General features: G+C 41.0%; 1 protein-coding gene and 1 long non-coding RNA gene across 2 annotated transcripts; one reads left to right on the top strand and one right to left on the bottom strand.

The window, feature by feature from the left end:
- Window positions 1-3,650: 3,650 nt before the first annotated feature.
- Window positions 3,651-8,269, bottom strand: LOC124222707 (uncharacterized). The gene is made up of 5 exons (XM_046633942.1): window positions 8,196-8,269; window positions 6,308-6,809; window positions 5,402-5,923; window positions 4,702-4,902; window positions 3,651-4,338 (listed from the first exon to the last, which is right to left on the bottom strand). The coding sequence occupies exons 2-5, from the start codon at window positions 6,806-6,808 to the stop codon at window positions 3,967-3,969; spliced, it is 1,596 nt and encodes a 531-aa protein (XP_046489898.1). The 5' UTR covers window position 6,809; window positions 8,196-8,269; the 3' UTR covers window positions 3,651-3,966.
- LOC124222716 (uncharacterized) lies at window positions 5,966-14,543 on the top strand. The gene is made up of 4 exons (XR_006884103.2): window positions 5,966-6,086; window positions 6,211-6,889; window positions 9,139-9,375; window positions 14,425-14,543. It is a non-coding gene; the product is annotated as an uncharacterized lncRNA (long non-coding RNA).
- Window positions 14,544-14,550: the final 7 nt, after the last annotated feature.

The following is a 14,550-nucleotide window of genomic DNA, read 5'->3' as shown; positions in this document are numbered from 1 at the left end:
TGACGTCTTCAGGCTTCTAAATTTTGCGAATTACGCGTTGCAAATTCCCCGTCGGTGTTTTACCGATCGTCTTAGTCACATCTCGGCAGGAAGAAAGAGGAACAGGAAAAATCATCGTAGCAATTTTTCCCAGCTAGATTAATCCCGTCGTAAGTGGAATTCTGAAACCGCGGTTAAAGTTTCCGGTGAAATCTTTCAGAGCATTGGCATCATTATACATATATAAACACTCGCGAATTCGTTTTATTCTTCAGTATTCTCGAACAGCTCGGCAAAAATGATTCGCCGAGTTTTACTGCTCGTCTGGATTTTATTCGACTCGGCGAATTCAGCGGCCACTTGTCGCAGGACCGGAAACAAAATATTCTGCAAAAACGCGGATCCCGGTGTCGTCGAGCGGCTCTCGTTCTACTATAAAAACGACGTCGACGTCGTTATAACGAATTCGTCAATTCCGGTCCTGAAAACCGACGTCTTCGCGAAATTGAAGCCTGTACAGAGGATGAGTTTGGTCAAATGCGGCATCGAGGTCCTTCAGGAAGGATCCTTCCGCGGTTTGGTTAACCTAACGCACTTGAATCTTGCGCAAAATTCGATCTCCCGTATACCAAGGGACTTTTTTGAAAACTCGACGAGCTTGCGGTACTTGGACTTGTCTCGCAACGTCATTCAGAGGCTTGAATTTACGGCTAGGATCGCAAAAGCTTCGCCGAATCTGGCCTACATCGATTTGTCGAGCAATCTCCTGCGGAACTTGAGCTTTTCGGGCGATTTTACCAGCCTGGAAACTGTCAACATGGAAAATAACAGCCTAACTGAATTCCAGGTCGAAACGATTGTCCGTTTTCCGAAAATCAAGCGGGTTTTCTTTTCCGGAAATCCGTTCAATCGGAGCTACGAGAATTTTGTAAGTTACGTTTTGTCTTGCGGTAACATCGACGTCGATTCGAAAAATTGGACAGCCGAGGACAGTTGGAATGTTCGGGAAAACTCGACGCGCAGGTTCGGCGATTCGGAAATTCTGAGGAACGATTCTACCCGCTCGATTTCCCGCAGCTTTGACGACGACTTCCGTTTGTCGCCGGAAATCATCGAGTCTCTGAGTCCCGCGCAACTCGCCAATCTCGTAGACCGGATTTTGATACTTCGAAATTTCACCCTGACGGAGAGAAGGATGCTGGAATTGGACCGGAAGCTCGTTCAGGACGAGTCCAGGAGTGTCAAGGACGAGCTTACCAGGATCGAACAGATCAGGAAAAGAGTGACCGAGGTCTTCGGGAAGGCGAGGAATGAGGCGGTTGACGAATATGTGGAAACAGTGAGTCAGAAGCGGAAAGATAATTCCCTTTTTAATTTTTTTTCCTTCAATATTCCGACGAATAAACATAGATTGTAAAGAGAAAAAATATTTGCAGAGTTGCGACAGAATACCGAACGACTCTTGGTGGCGGAGATTCAAACGATGGAAGTGCAAGCTGCTGTACAAATGGATCAGGCGAATTACTAGTCGATAATCAGTTATCGATCAGCGGATAAATCTCATCGGGCAGTTTCAGAATTGTCGGCAATCTGATCTCGCCGATTTGCGTGACTTTAAAACTCGACGATCGATCGGCTCCTTCGGCATTTAACGTCAGAGAGCAGCACTCGTATATTCGCGAATCGCGATCTCTTGCCGTGCGAAATATTTCGCAATCGAGGTTACGTGAGACTATCGAGCGACTCGCAAACTCCGCGCGAATCTGAGAGTTCGTTGACTTCTGTGTCACGCTTAAGCGATGCAGAATGTCATTGTCAATGATACCTTGTTTCATTTTAAAACCGAGTGAGACGATATTTTTCAGCAATCATTTAACGCTGCCTGGGTGAATGAAATCGCACGTCAAGAATCCCGAAGTTTTTTATTAACGATTACTGAAATTCAATGGAATGACGAAAATTTACGGACAAGCTCGTCTTCGATACCGTTTCGTATTCAAGAAGCGAATGAGCCCGAATCGCTTCCACGTAAGCGTGAAACTTCCTCGCTTACCTAATAATTATTCCACTTATATAGCTGCAGCGAAACGTTGACATTGCATCCAAACTTTCGATCACTCGCTGAAAGCTCATTGTTATTTAGGACGTTCGATTGCCTGCAAGGGGCGGGTGAGCGAATTTAAAATACATTTCCGTATCGTCTCGAAACTACTCGATCGATCGTAAAAGTATTGCAATAGTCGAAGCGAACGATTTTTGGTACGATGTAATTGCTGAAACGATTTCTAGCACATCCAAAGTCTCCAAATCGAATCAAGATTTTTCCCCCATTGAAACGCAGATTCAAATTCAAACTTAATTTCAAGATTTTATCTGAAATTTCGATAACAATTTTCATTTCTAAGTTCAAGTGATTTTAGTTGTAATAATGCTGCGTTTTTTCGTACTTTCGGATTCGCTTCAAAGAAAAACAAAATCAACCCACGCAAGAAACTTTTTTCCAGTAAAAAAAAAATAAGCTATCTATGAGTGTCAATCCAAACGAATTTTGGTTCTCATATAATTACCTTGTGTAATCGTCACTGTGATTTTCGATGACGAAAAGAACGAAAAAGAAGACGAAGAGAACTGCGTTAAATCATTTATTCGTTACTTCGTTGTATAATCAGTGTACGAGGCTGCAATATGGAGCGTGACAAAGCTGCCGCAATACAAGTTCTCAACTTGCTCGTAATTTATGAATTAAAATAAATTACACGCGTGCAATTGGTAACGAGTAGAAGTTGAATCAGGCGATATAATAACTGACAAAGTTAAACAGTTTAAATTAGTTTGGTTAAAAAGTGTCCTGCATTAATAATGGCAAAAGATTTATGCAACGTGAAATAGCTGCCGTTGACCACGCTTAATAAAGATTAAGAAAGAATGAAATAAATCCAATCTGAGAAATACGTCGGCCACGGTTTTTTTTTTTTTTTTTTTGACTCATTAATTTATTCCTCTATTTAATCCTTACATTATTTATCCGCGACTCAAACGCGGCCGCAAATAAATGTGTTCGCTCCCTGCACGCTTATACGTATTGTGGGAATTACGGTGAAAGGCGTATTTTTAATGAGGCCTACCGCTGCCAATGCGTGTATCCACACCGTTTAACCAAGTGGCGTAACGAAAACCTTGCTCCAAATTTACTAATCGTTGTCCGCGCTGTCTCAACGCCTATTTTATTGGGCGTGGGCTTTTAAGATCACCTACTCCTCAAACCTTGCAAGACACACGTCGCTTATCTCATTCGTCACCTTATTCACCGTCATTCATTGTGGAAATAAACCGTATAATGGACGTCACTTACCAGCAACTGTGGTTTATAGACAAGCTGACTTACCTAATACGTCATGAGCTGATTGTCAGTCTAAAAATAAAGTAATGGCTGTTTTATGGATGCCTGGTCATTTTGTAGAAAATTATAACGAAAGTGAAAGCCATATTTCCGTTGATTAGTTCACAGAATTGAAAAGTTATTGGTCCAAAAATGATAAATTTTTTACGGATTTTATTTAATGTATTCACGGTTATTTGTTTTTTTCTTCTTTTGAGTTTCTTGCTCTTCGTGTTTTACAGGAGTCGAAAACAGTAAAAAGGATTGAACAAAATGACTGATAAACCAGGTGTATAGACAATTGATTTAATTTATTAAATTCATAAATTGATGATACATACAAGATAAATCGTTTGATTGATCGATTATTGGCAAATATTTACACCTAAGATTTCGATAATATAATACAATGTGTATTTTATATGTATATGTATAAAAGTCGAAGGATCGAACACCGCGGTGTAAAATGAGTATCACCGTCGTTGAAGACGAGTGTCTACACAATCCATCCATCAATCAAATCCATCAATCTCTCGCAGTGCGAACGCGGAGCGATTAGCGGGCTGTAAAAAGCTGATGCGCCAAAATTTCCGGGGACGATAAAACCCTCAGTGGTAATATCCGTACTCGGCGGCGGGTGTGACGGTCTTTTGGAAAACGGGGACCGAGGCGTGGGCGACGGCTGGTGCCAGGGCCTTTCCATAGACGGGAACGGACGTTGGGACCTTGACGTGATGGGTGCGAGCAGTCTTGATGACGGTCGGTTGCTGGTAAGAGACCCTCTCGATCTTGGTAGCTGGCTCGACGACGTCGAACTCCTGGAGGGTCTCGATCGGCCGGCTAACGACGACGCGTCTCGTCGAGACGCGCTCGCCAGTCGGATGAGCGTAATCCGGAGACGGAGTTGCGGAGAGAACGCGAGCACGGACGTGTCCTGCGTCACCAACGTAGCTGGCGGGACCTTCGCGGCCGAATCCGACCTGCAAGCACCAAAAGTTCAGGGTTAAGTAAGCCCGTCAACCATCAAATTCACAAAGACCCAAAGTCGACGTTGACCGAGTAGTCAAAGTGCCGAATGGTCAAAGTGCCGAATGGTCAAAGCTCCGAATGATTGAATGTCCGAATTGTCAAAGATCTGAATTTCATCAACTTTCACATCATGTGTGGCAAACGCTTCTGGACACATGTGAAGGCTAGTGACGCTTGGAGTCCTTACCATTCGAAGCTTCGACCATTCGGAGATCGAATCGTTCGATGTGACAGTTTGCAGTGTCATTGTTAACTTTGACAGTTTTGAGTTTCGACCTCCAACTGTCTATGGGAAATGGTTTCATTGCACTCACCTCAGCCACTCCACCTCGCGCTGTGAGCAGCTCAATAAGCTTGTGCTGGTTAGCGTGGGCCTCTTCTGGGCTCGACTTAACGCTTGGTACAATCGCTGGTCCAGCTTCGTGAGCAGCCAAACGAGCGACGTGTTTCTCCAGCGGTGATCCGTTCGAGTGCGTCACTACTCCGTGATGATCTCCAGAGTGAGCGGAGTGGACCTTGAATGGAGCAGTTAGATTGGTTCGTTATCGGTCTAGAGCGCCTTGAGACGCTGGAGGCAAATCAATCGATCAGACGTCATGCTGGTCTCGAAATTTTACGCTCTACAGTATTGCCACTTGCTGGCGTTGTTAAGTTCCGGTCTTTCATGAAGCAACGAAGGTTTTTAACTTGGGTAGAATCATCACAAAATGAAGGTGTATCGTTTAACGAGCTTTTCAGGAAATGGTGGTTCATTCGGTGGTGATTTTACCTATTTCATAATTACGAATTCAATCCGGATTGATCAATTAGTTAGCCAGATTTTGGCCTCTTTTCGGGATTCAGGACCATGACAATCAAAGTTTTCTTGATCAATACTCAAGTTGACAAAATAAAAGCAATACTGATCACAAACTTGTTTTACACGAGTCACCGAAAACAATGCCTTGACTCAAACAGCACCGTCGTCTAAAATCTAACCTTGTTCTTACAGGAAAAATTCTGGTCTCATTCTACCTGGGCAGATCGTTCAGCATTAATTTCGGCCTTGAGGATGTCCTGCTGATGCTCGAGGTCTTCGATCTGGCGTTCCTTCTGCCTGAGCGAAGCTGCGGAGTTCCTGAAGTTGGCGTTCTCCACGATCACCGAGTCGCTCTCTTCGTAGTGCGGAGCCACGGTGGAGGAGACGAAGACTGGAGAGGGGGATGGAGACGATACCAAAACGGGGGCCGGGGTCACGTGGACGGCTTCGTGAGCGTAGACGGGGGTCGGTGTAGCGTGGACGAAGCCTGGAGTCGGCGTCACGTGGATGGTTCCGTGGGAATGGGCGTCCAAATGATGCTCATGATGTTGATGATGCTCGTCTGCGACTGCGCTCACCGACAGAGGAGCGGCATGCTCGAGGGCCTGGACAACGGTCGGACCTTTCTGCACCTTCGACAGAGGCTCGGCAAGTTCCACAAGCGCTGTTCCAGCTGGACGCACTACGACATGCTCTTCGATGTCGTAAAAGTGCTTTTGGATCGCCGGTCTTCGCACCTGGAAACGAGGTCAGTGGTGTTGAAAAAGTTTTTGGAAATGTGTTTTTTAAATGTGACCCGTACAGCATTTCTCGTGGTCCTCTGATTGAAAAAAGCTCAGACTGGTTTGGAAAGGATCCTAAGCGTGGCGCGTACTCATCAAGATGTAATTTCGAATGCAGGTAACAATCCCGAACAGTCTTGGTCAATTGCACGGTATCTTTGGAATTTCAATCAATCTCTACTTTGACCGCTATATCTTTACTTATGCAATTCAAATCTGACTTTTGACCATTGGGACTGTAGAGACAACGGTGAACCCAAACTCCAATCAGACTGAATCTAGTCCATTCAGAGTTTAGTACCTTGACCAAGAGCATTGAAAAATGGGGAATTGGATTACCTGGAACTTCTTGGTGGCTACGGCTGGTTTCGCTACGTCAACTTGCTTCTCGACGAATCCATGCTGAGCCTCGATTTTGGTTACCGGAACTTCGGCGAGGGCAGGAACGTGCTTGACGACGGGAACTGCAGCGACGGCCGGAACTTGGGCCGTGGCGTAGCCGACGTGATGGGCCTCAACGTGAGCCGGAGCGTGGGCGGTGTACTGGAGTTGGGCCTGAGGGTAATGGGCGTACTCAAGGCCATGGGAGTGCTGAGCGTACTCCACACCCTGGTGATGATGTTCGTACTCCAGACCATGGGGGTGCTGTGCGTACTGAAGAGCGGCCTCTTCGTGTTGGTACTCTAGGTTCGGACCTGGAGCGCTAACCAGCGGAGCACCGTGAGCGGAAACTCCACCGACATAGTTTACTCCGGCTGGGTTCAGGTACGGAAGTCTCACAGCCACGTGACTTGACACTGCCACCTGCAGGAGCGCAGCGACCACTGCGAAGGTCTTCATCCTGGAATTCACACGTTGAAACGTTTTCTCTTGAGATTATTACTGGCGAAACTCTCATCGTTAGGTTGGAATGGCGGAAAGGTAATGGCCTCGGTTTATTTATTGTGGCAATTGTCGATCAGGTTATAAAAAAAATGTCTACCATTGCATAGATAACCGAAATTTAAGTAAAAAGTTCTTGGGATGTGGAATTTGAAAACACTTTCATATTTGAGCCTTGATGTGAAAAGGGAACCAGAATTAGATGGTACAATTATTATCGTTGCTCATGTACTTGAAGCTAAGTTTTTTTTTTTTTTTCACCATTTCGCTGAATAAGTTGAGAATTCAGTATTTCATTCGGTTACTCTTGCTGAAAATTTCCGTTCAGATTAAAAATGTCCGATTTTCAAGCACATGTGAATCATCAAGAATCCTAAACATGGTTTCTCTCTTGTTCGCTACAGTTTCTCAACTCATCTTGAAGTGTATTGATCTATTTTGAATATTTTTTTTTTGACAACGTTTACGCTTCCGCTGAAATTTAGTTGTTCAAAGATAACTTCTAACCTCAATCAATAAAAAATTCATAATCTTCACGGAGAAATTTTTTACACAAACAATAAACGGTCTTCTAATCTATGACACATAGTGCCAACAGATGCTTGAATACGCTAATATTCTATGGATCAATGATCCTGATAGTAGCTTGTGCAGATATTGAATATATCGTTGAATAGTGATCGACGTTCACAACGCATGAAGTATGTCGAGATATTATAGAAGATATAACTACTTTCCAATTTCATGGATACTTGTTAATTATTATAGAATGCAGACATGATCTAGATTCAAGTTGCGTAACTCGATCGAGTCATTACTGAGAGTCGGGCGCTAATAGACTTTGACCACTTCGTTCTCGGTCTGGATTAATAAATTTCACCAAGAATTCCTCGAGGGTTTCAAAAATCGAATTGTACCAAAAAATCGTGTCAGCAAAGTGGAAAATTGAATTAATCAAGAAGAATATGACAGTAATTGAAGAGGAGTCGAATTACAATTGAAACCAATTATAAAATATTAACCATCGTATATTTTTTTGCTAAAAAAAAGTATATGACGATAAAATATTACTGCTGCACTTGTTGGATCCGGTTCACTGGAGAATTTTTACGGTAACATATATTTCTGTAGAAAATAGTCGCACTGATTGGAATAGAAAGAAAATAATCACATCGCACGCGAGTCGAAGAAATAAAAATAAAGAAACAGGTTATTCGATGGTGTATTTAGATATAAAATGAAAAATTGAATTTTCGATGATTCTGCACCGTTTCTAGGCAAAATAATGCGACAATTATGACCTCTCGCAAATCTATCAAACGTTGTTTTATGTTTAGTCGCTCACCTGAGAGAATGTTTCGAGCGAGGGTAGTGGAACTGTATCCTGTTGATGGCTGAGCGGTGTTCTTATATGCTCACGTGAGGCCCAACAGAGCGGGGCCCCTCCCTCCTGCCGGGGGACGCGGGCCCCTCCCGACAAGGGCCCGCAGGTCCGGAAAGATCTGGGTCGAATTCGATGCCGCAAAATTTCACTCTCGGATCATCCGATCGTCTGTATTTTTGAAATTTATTTGTTTATTTACTTTTTCATCCTTTTGCTGTCCGAAAATTATCCTTTGTCGATAGCTGAATGAGGAAGAAATATTTGAGTCGATGGAAAAAGAAAATTGAATTTTAAGAACACGTCTGCGATTTGCAATTCGTTTATTTTGTAACAAATTTTTTTTATTTATATAGTTACAAGTAGTAATTGAAATTGGAATTTTTTTTTATATCATCCATAATTTCTTACATATATAGTTAAATGTATGATTCTTTTATCACCCCGTTTTTTGATCTTCTAAAATCGATTATGATCGATGAATCGACTAGCAGCTGAAAATTATGAATGTGATTTATAAATTATGAAATTCGCGTGCTCGATATTCCCCTTCTTTTGAGTATCCATGTACCAAATAAAACATGTCCACGTGTTACACAGTGGTGTAATTCTCGCCGTAAATATCAAGCGATCGTTATTCGACTCGATCAATGCGTATTAATTATTCCGAAAAAAAGAGAGCTGTTGTACCGAAATCGGTTTGGCAAAAGCGACTTTGTTGTAATTGACGGGCGTGATTTCACTCGTCCAAGATAAGAAAAAGAGTTATTGATAAAAGAAGAAAAAAAAAAAAAAAACAACGACTAATGAATATTAAAAAATGATGCGTGAATAAAAAACCGAGTCGATTAATAAAACGCAAGGCCTTTATGGGTTGAATTTGATTTCGTTTTTATTTTCATTCCAGATCCAGATAACGCAAAAAAGTTCATCAACCTTCAACGTTGGAAAAAATGAATATTTTTCGACAAGTCGAACGCAACGAAAATATGCAACAGCGGTATTGAAAAAGAGAAACTGTAAAAATCGTCGATTCAAAAGCGATTCGTCGCTTGATTAATATGCCGAACGCATTCGATCCCCGTGTTATCCTGAGCACAATAAGCCAACGGTCTTGTTCCTCGGATTTTCACACCTGCGATTGGTAAGTTTATAAACAAGAAGTAATACCCATTACCAGAGTAGAGTAGTTGTTGCAGGCCTTTCTTGGCATATAGATCGAAAGTGGGCGCATCAATCGCAGCTGTTTCTTTTAACTAGGCGAAATCATTCTCACACGTCGACTCTTTGCGATCGAAAAACGTAAAGAAAATAAATTAAAATAGGTAAGGAGAAATCGATCGCTAAGAATTTGACACAATCGGATTGAAGGACGAAGAATTATTATAATTAGAATTCCGAAAGGTCGATATTCGACGAAACAAGGTTCTCTGTAACAAATAAGCGAATGAGTTATTAAAAATAAGACACAAAAAAAAAAGAAACAAACAATAATAAATAATTAAAGACTGTACGCGTAGGGAAAGTTTGATCGCCCAACAGGTGATTTCATTATCAATCATGTTACGTGATCGCCTCGTCCTTGACCGCTGACCTTCTTCCTCGAGGATAGGCGTATAAATATGAGCAACGCCGAAGAGCTCGGCTATCTTTTGGGCCCTAAGATTAGTAACGGGGCATGAACCGATCGGTCCCAACTCTCGGTGCCCGTTTTGAGCCACGCCTTCTGCTCCTGCCGATCGTCAGTCGGCGGGTGAAAGGATCCGTAATTTACCACCCGGTCAATCGAACTGCAGAATGTCTTGTCGACATGTCGATTGGGAGTCTGGATCAGCAGCAGCAGCAGGGCGTAAAATCGAGACGGCCGCGAAATGTAATCGACTATCACTCGCCGATCGCAAGGCAAGAAGTAATTCTTTAACAGAGAGAGAGAGAGAGAAGTAGCGAGATTACTTGCATGTTTGGTTTATTTTTCTTTTCGCAAAGTCTTTTCTCGCTTTTTCATCTATTTCTCTTTGTTCGCTTCGTACCCTTTCATTCTCCGGGCTCTGATCTAATGTCACAAATGACGCACGCGTGGCCTTGCCAGGAAATCGCGAAATCCTTGGAATATGAACAGAGATCCGAACGGGCGAGGGCTTCATTGCGGATTGAAAATTATCGAACCGGATGCGGAAAGGAATTCGGGGAATTGATATAAACGGCGAAAATTTATCCCTCCAAACTTTTTCACACTGATTCAAAGTTTTTACGTGTAACCACTAAAAATACTCGATTCATGAATTAGAATCGGTTAGTCCACTGTGTCTCTTTCATTCTTGCGCTATTCTTTCTCAACATAATTTGCGTAATAGCTTTGACCCAACTTGCGCCGATTTACGCCGCTGTTTGACGGGTTCAAAACCGGATCTTTTGGTTTCTGGGCCGCTTTCGGGGAACAGGAATAAAAAAATATTGGCTGACATTCGAGGCTATTAATTCATTTCCAGCACTCAAAGTTATCATCGAATTTGTGATGTATATCTCAACGTTATTGTTTAATAAATTTTTATATTCCCGCGTCTTTTTTTATTTATTTATTTATTTTTTTCTTTTTTGGCTACATGAAATAATTATTCATACTATAATCTGCCAGAGGTCTTAAATGTTACAGAATAATTTAAGGGGCCTCAATTCAACGCGTAGATACGTTGAAACATTTCACCAGTTGACACGTTTAAGGTGATCGAGGTCTGCATAAAGTTCAATTCCGTGTTTCTCGCAGAATGTCGAAATGCGAACGAATCGAACCGTTGCAAAGTAGGAAGGTGTAATGTACACGAAAAAGAACGCGTACGAAATGAAAAAGAAAAAAAAAAAAATACTAGACAACTAAAAAAATCGTTCTCGGGTTTGCGTAGCTCCGATCAATATTGCACAACGCTAAATTGTACGCGATGACACTATTTCACAGTCTGCCTTCCAACTCTGTCAAATAAGAATACAAACTAATATGGTAATTGTAAAACTGGTAATTTTATTGGACGTCATCAATTGGAATCGAAATCGAAGAAACGATCATCGATTCCTAAAACAAACTTTAAAAAAAAATCTATTCACAATACTTGCTAGGTTGAGAGGGAACGAAAAAAAATGAAATTACGTTGATTGAAAATGAAATAAAAACAGCGGTTGAAAAATTCACAGAGATTTTGTTTCGACGAATTTTTGCCACAACTCAATTGTTGTTTGTGAATAATAATAATAATTTACCTAATACCGAAAAATTTTGTTATATTTTATTGCAGGATATTTTAAATTGTTTCGCAAATTTTTTTGGCTGTACAAGCTGTGTGAAAATAATTATATTACGATCGCGGTTGATGTAGAAAAAAAAACAAAAAAAAAAAATAAGAATGAAAAGAAATAAGGATTAGGAAAAAGAAACGGTTGCAATATTTATCATCGTCTTGACTAATTAATTGCCACTAATTTATTATCACCCCGGGTGATTTATTCGGCGATTAAAATATCAAATGTACGTAATACGATTCAGCCTAGTTACCAATCCTCCAGACACATAAGTCGAAAGTTCTGTATGTAATAATAGCTTTGCATGCGTTTGCACTCGAGACAGAGAGAAAGAGAGAGAGAGAGAGAGAGATAGAGAGGAATAAGGGAGAAAAAGAACAAGTTAACGCGGATCTCAAGCAGAGTAATTGATTAAACCAATAACAATTTTCGGTCCTTGCTACGTATCTAGTTTTTTGCAATTAATCGATCTGGCCTCCGCACATTTTGCGTACCCGCTGCTTAAATCGCGATAAAAATTACTCAACGACAGCGCCTGGTAATCAAACGCGAAATGAGTGAAACGATAGATCAGGGGATGAATTGCAAATATTCGCCCAACGTCACGCCCACAAAATTGAATGATAAATTTCGCGTGCAATTTGAGAACCATGCGGAATTCGACCGCAAATTGATCGCAAAAAAAAAGAAAAACAGTACGATCACCGATTATCTTTTCGTACCTTACTTTGTATCTTTATCATCAGTGGGAAATAGTTTCAAGATCGTTCCGCGTCGCTGACGATAAATCATCATCGAGTGAAATAAAATCAACCTAGCTGAAATTTGTTCAGCGATTGTAACTGAGATAAAAAAAAATTCAAGCAAAATGAATAAATCGAAGCTTCAGGGAATTCGCATGATTCAGACTGCTGCCACCGATTATAGCGATCGGTTCACTTGACGTTGAAAGGAACTTGGTACACGGCAATAAAAATCGTATCACGTTATTATATTATGTGGGAGAAAGGACTCGAATCGACGGTTATTTGCGTTAATTTCAGAGCCGCGGCCTCGGTGTCGTGTTTATTTTTATTTATTTTTTTTTATCACCACGTACAAAACGCGTCCAGCATTAGGATTTCAAAAATCATCATGCATCAGGTTTTATTCCTTGTGCTGAAAATTGTGGGAACGAAATAAGATAATGTCTTTTCATTTCCGTCTTGTCGTTTCTCCTGATTTACTCTGAATTTTTACCAGTATTTTGACATTTGCGATGAAAGTTGAGTGTTTGTTTTTTTTTTTTCGCTATCGATTTTCAGGGCTCCGAAGGTCCGCCGAACAAAGTTACGAGCCTGGCCTTCGTCGCAGATAAAAATTACGTCACGCCGCCGGCTTGACCCGGAATTTATTTCAAGTTTGAGAGAACTGCAAGAGCTTGTACGCTGTATCGAAATGTATCTTGTCCGGTGAATTTAGATGTAATAATAAACTAGCTTTCAAACCACGCCTGCAGCTTCTAAATAAATCGCGATTTTAATATCGCAGCTACTAAAAGCTCGATGCAGATTGGCAGCTAAGTGCAAGAATCATATCACTCGCTTTTAAGTTCGCAAGAAGTCTATTTCATAAGTCAAATTTCGAACCGATAATGACGATGATTTATCGTCATTGGTGAAATTATTCATAAGTTGCAGGATTTATTGCCTGCTAAAAGTAAAGCAAAAAGAAAGTAAAAAACGAAGGAATCAGGTAACGAAATACTTTTCTCCTGAATTTCGAACGCGATAATTTCCGCTGACGTTGAAACCAATTCCATCCGAGTTAATTGGAATCTTTGAAACTGTGCGAATACGGCGTGCCTCTCGCGAAAGTTATTCGATTTGCGAAGGCGTATATCACTGACAGAAAAGAAAAAAAAGAAAAAAATGATCCCACCCACCTTATGGTCAGAAGAAGATTGGATATTAAAATGCAAAAGGATGCAGGACATAACTAGCCTCGCCAGTTACCTTCCCATTTTACCTTCATTAAATTTGACGAAAATTGATCGCAACTTCGCAGATTTCATCAAAATTCACTAACAAACATACGGAATAAAGTCGTTGCTTCGACGATATTGGCAGTTGTGCAATTGATCTTCAACTGTAACAAAATGGGCCAATGAATTTAAGTTAACTACAGATACAAATAAAGTTACTCTCGCATAACCGGTTGTAAAATTTCATTCATTTTTATTACCATGATCGTTGGCATTGTTACTACTAAATTATAGGTCTTATTTTTTTACTATTTTATCACCGATCGGGTACACTGATCTCAATTTTTTATTTATTTTTTTCCGAGAGCCAAGAGTTGCAAAATTCCTGAGTTACCTCACATAATTAAACGGACTAAGATTTTCTCTTTCTCGTTTCTATTCATACTTTTTCTTTCCTTTTTTTTTTCACTACCGCATGTGAAATGTGATCTATTATTAATCAAGCATCGATTACATTATCTCTCTCTCTCTCTCTCTCTCTCTCTCTCTCTCTCTCTCTCTCTCTCTCTCTTTTCTTGTTTTGGTCAGGAATCCACTTCCATAACAAATGCTCAAATTCATTATTCAACAATCGTCTTTGTCAGATGATCGATTAACTTTTTATTTCTTACCATACTGGAAACATCGCTTACACCGATCAAATTAACGCTGTGAATTATGAACGCGGAGACTGTTTGACCCCGATAATAATTACTCCGATCTATATATGCGCGAATACAGACGCGGGCACTTAAGAAGGTCCTTTTAAAACTGAACCTGATTTATTACGGGCTCAATTCAATATCCGAATATCGAACAAGGACGTCAGCTATATTTGAATGATCAATTTTTTCACCCAATCTGTCTTCTCAATCCTTTTTTCTTTATTTTACCTTTCAGCTGGACGTCGAAGTCGTTACCAAGGACTTCAGGATCTTCTCATATCCTTCGAAAGCGTGGCAGTTGGAATCTCGCGTCGTGATCGAAGGGCGAATTGTCTCGAGGGTGAAAAATTTGGGTCAACAT

The sequence above is a fragment of the Neodiprion pinetum genome, chromosome 7 (genome assembly GCF_021155775.2).
Source record: "Neodiprion pinetum isolate iyNeoPine1 chromosome 7, iyNeoPine1.2, whole genome shotgun sequence".
Classification (NCBI taxonomy): domain Eukaryota; kingdom Metazoa; phylum Arthropoda; class Insecta; order Hymenoptera; family Diprionidae; genus Neodiprion; species Neodiprion pinetum.
The sequence above is the reverse complement of the archived record's forward strand: the minus strand, read 5'-3'. Positions and strand labels throughout refer to the sequence as shown.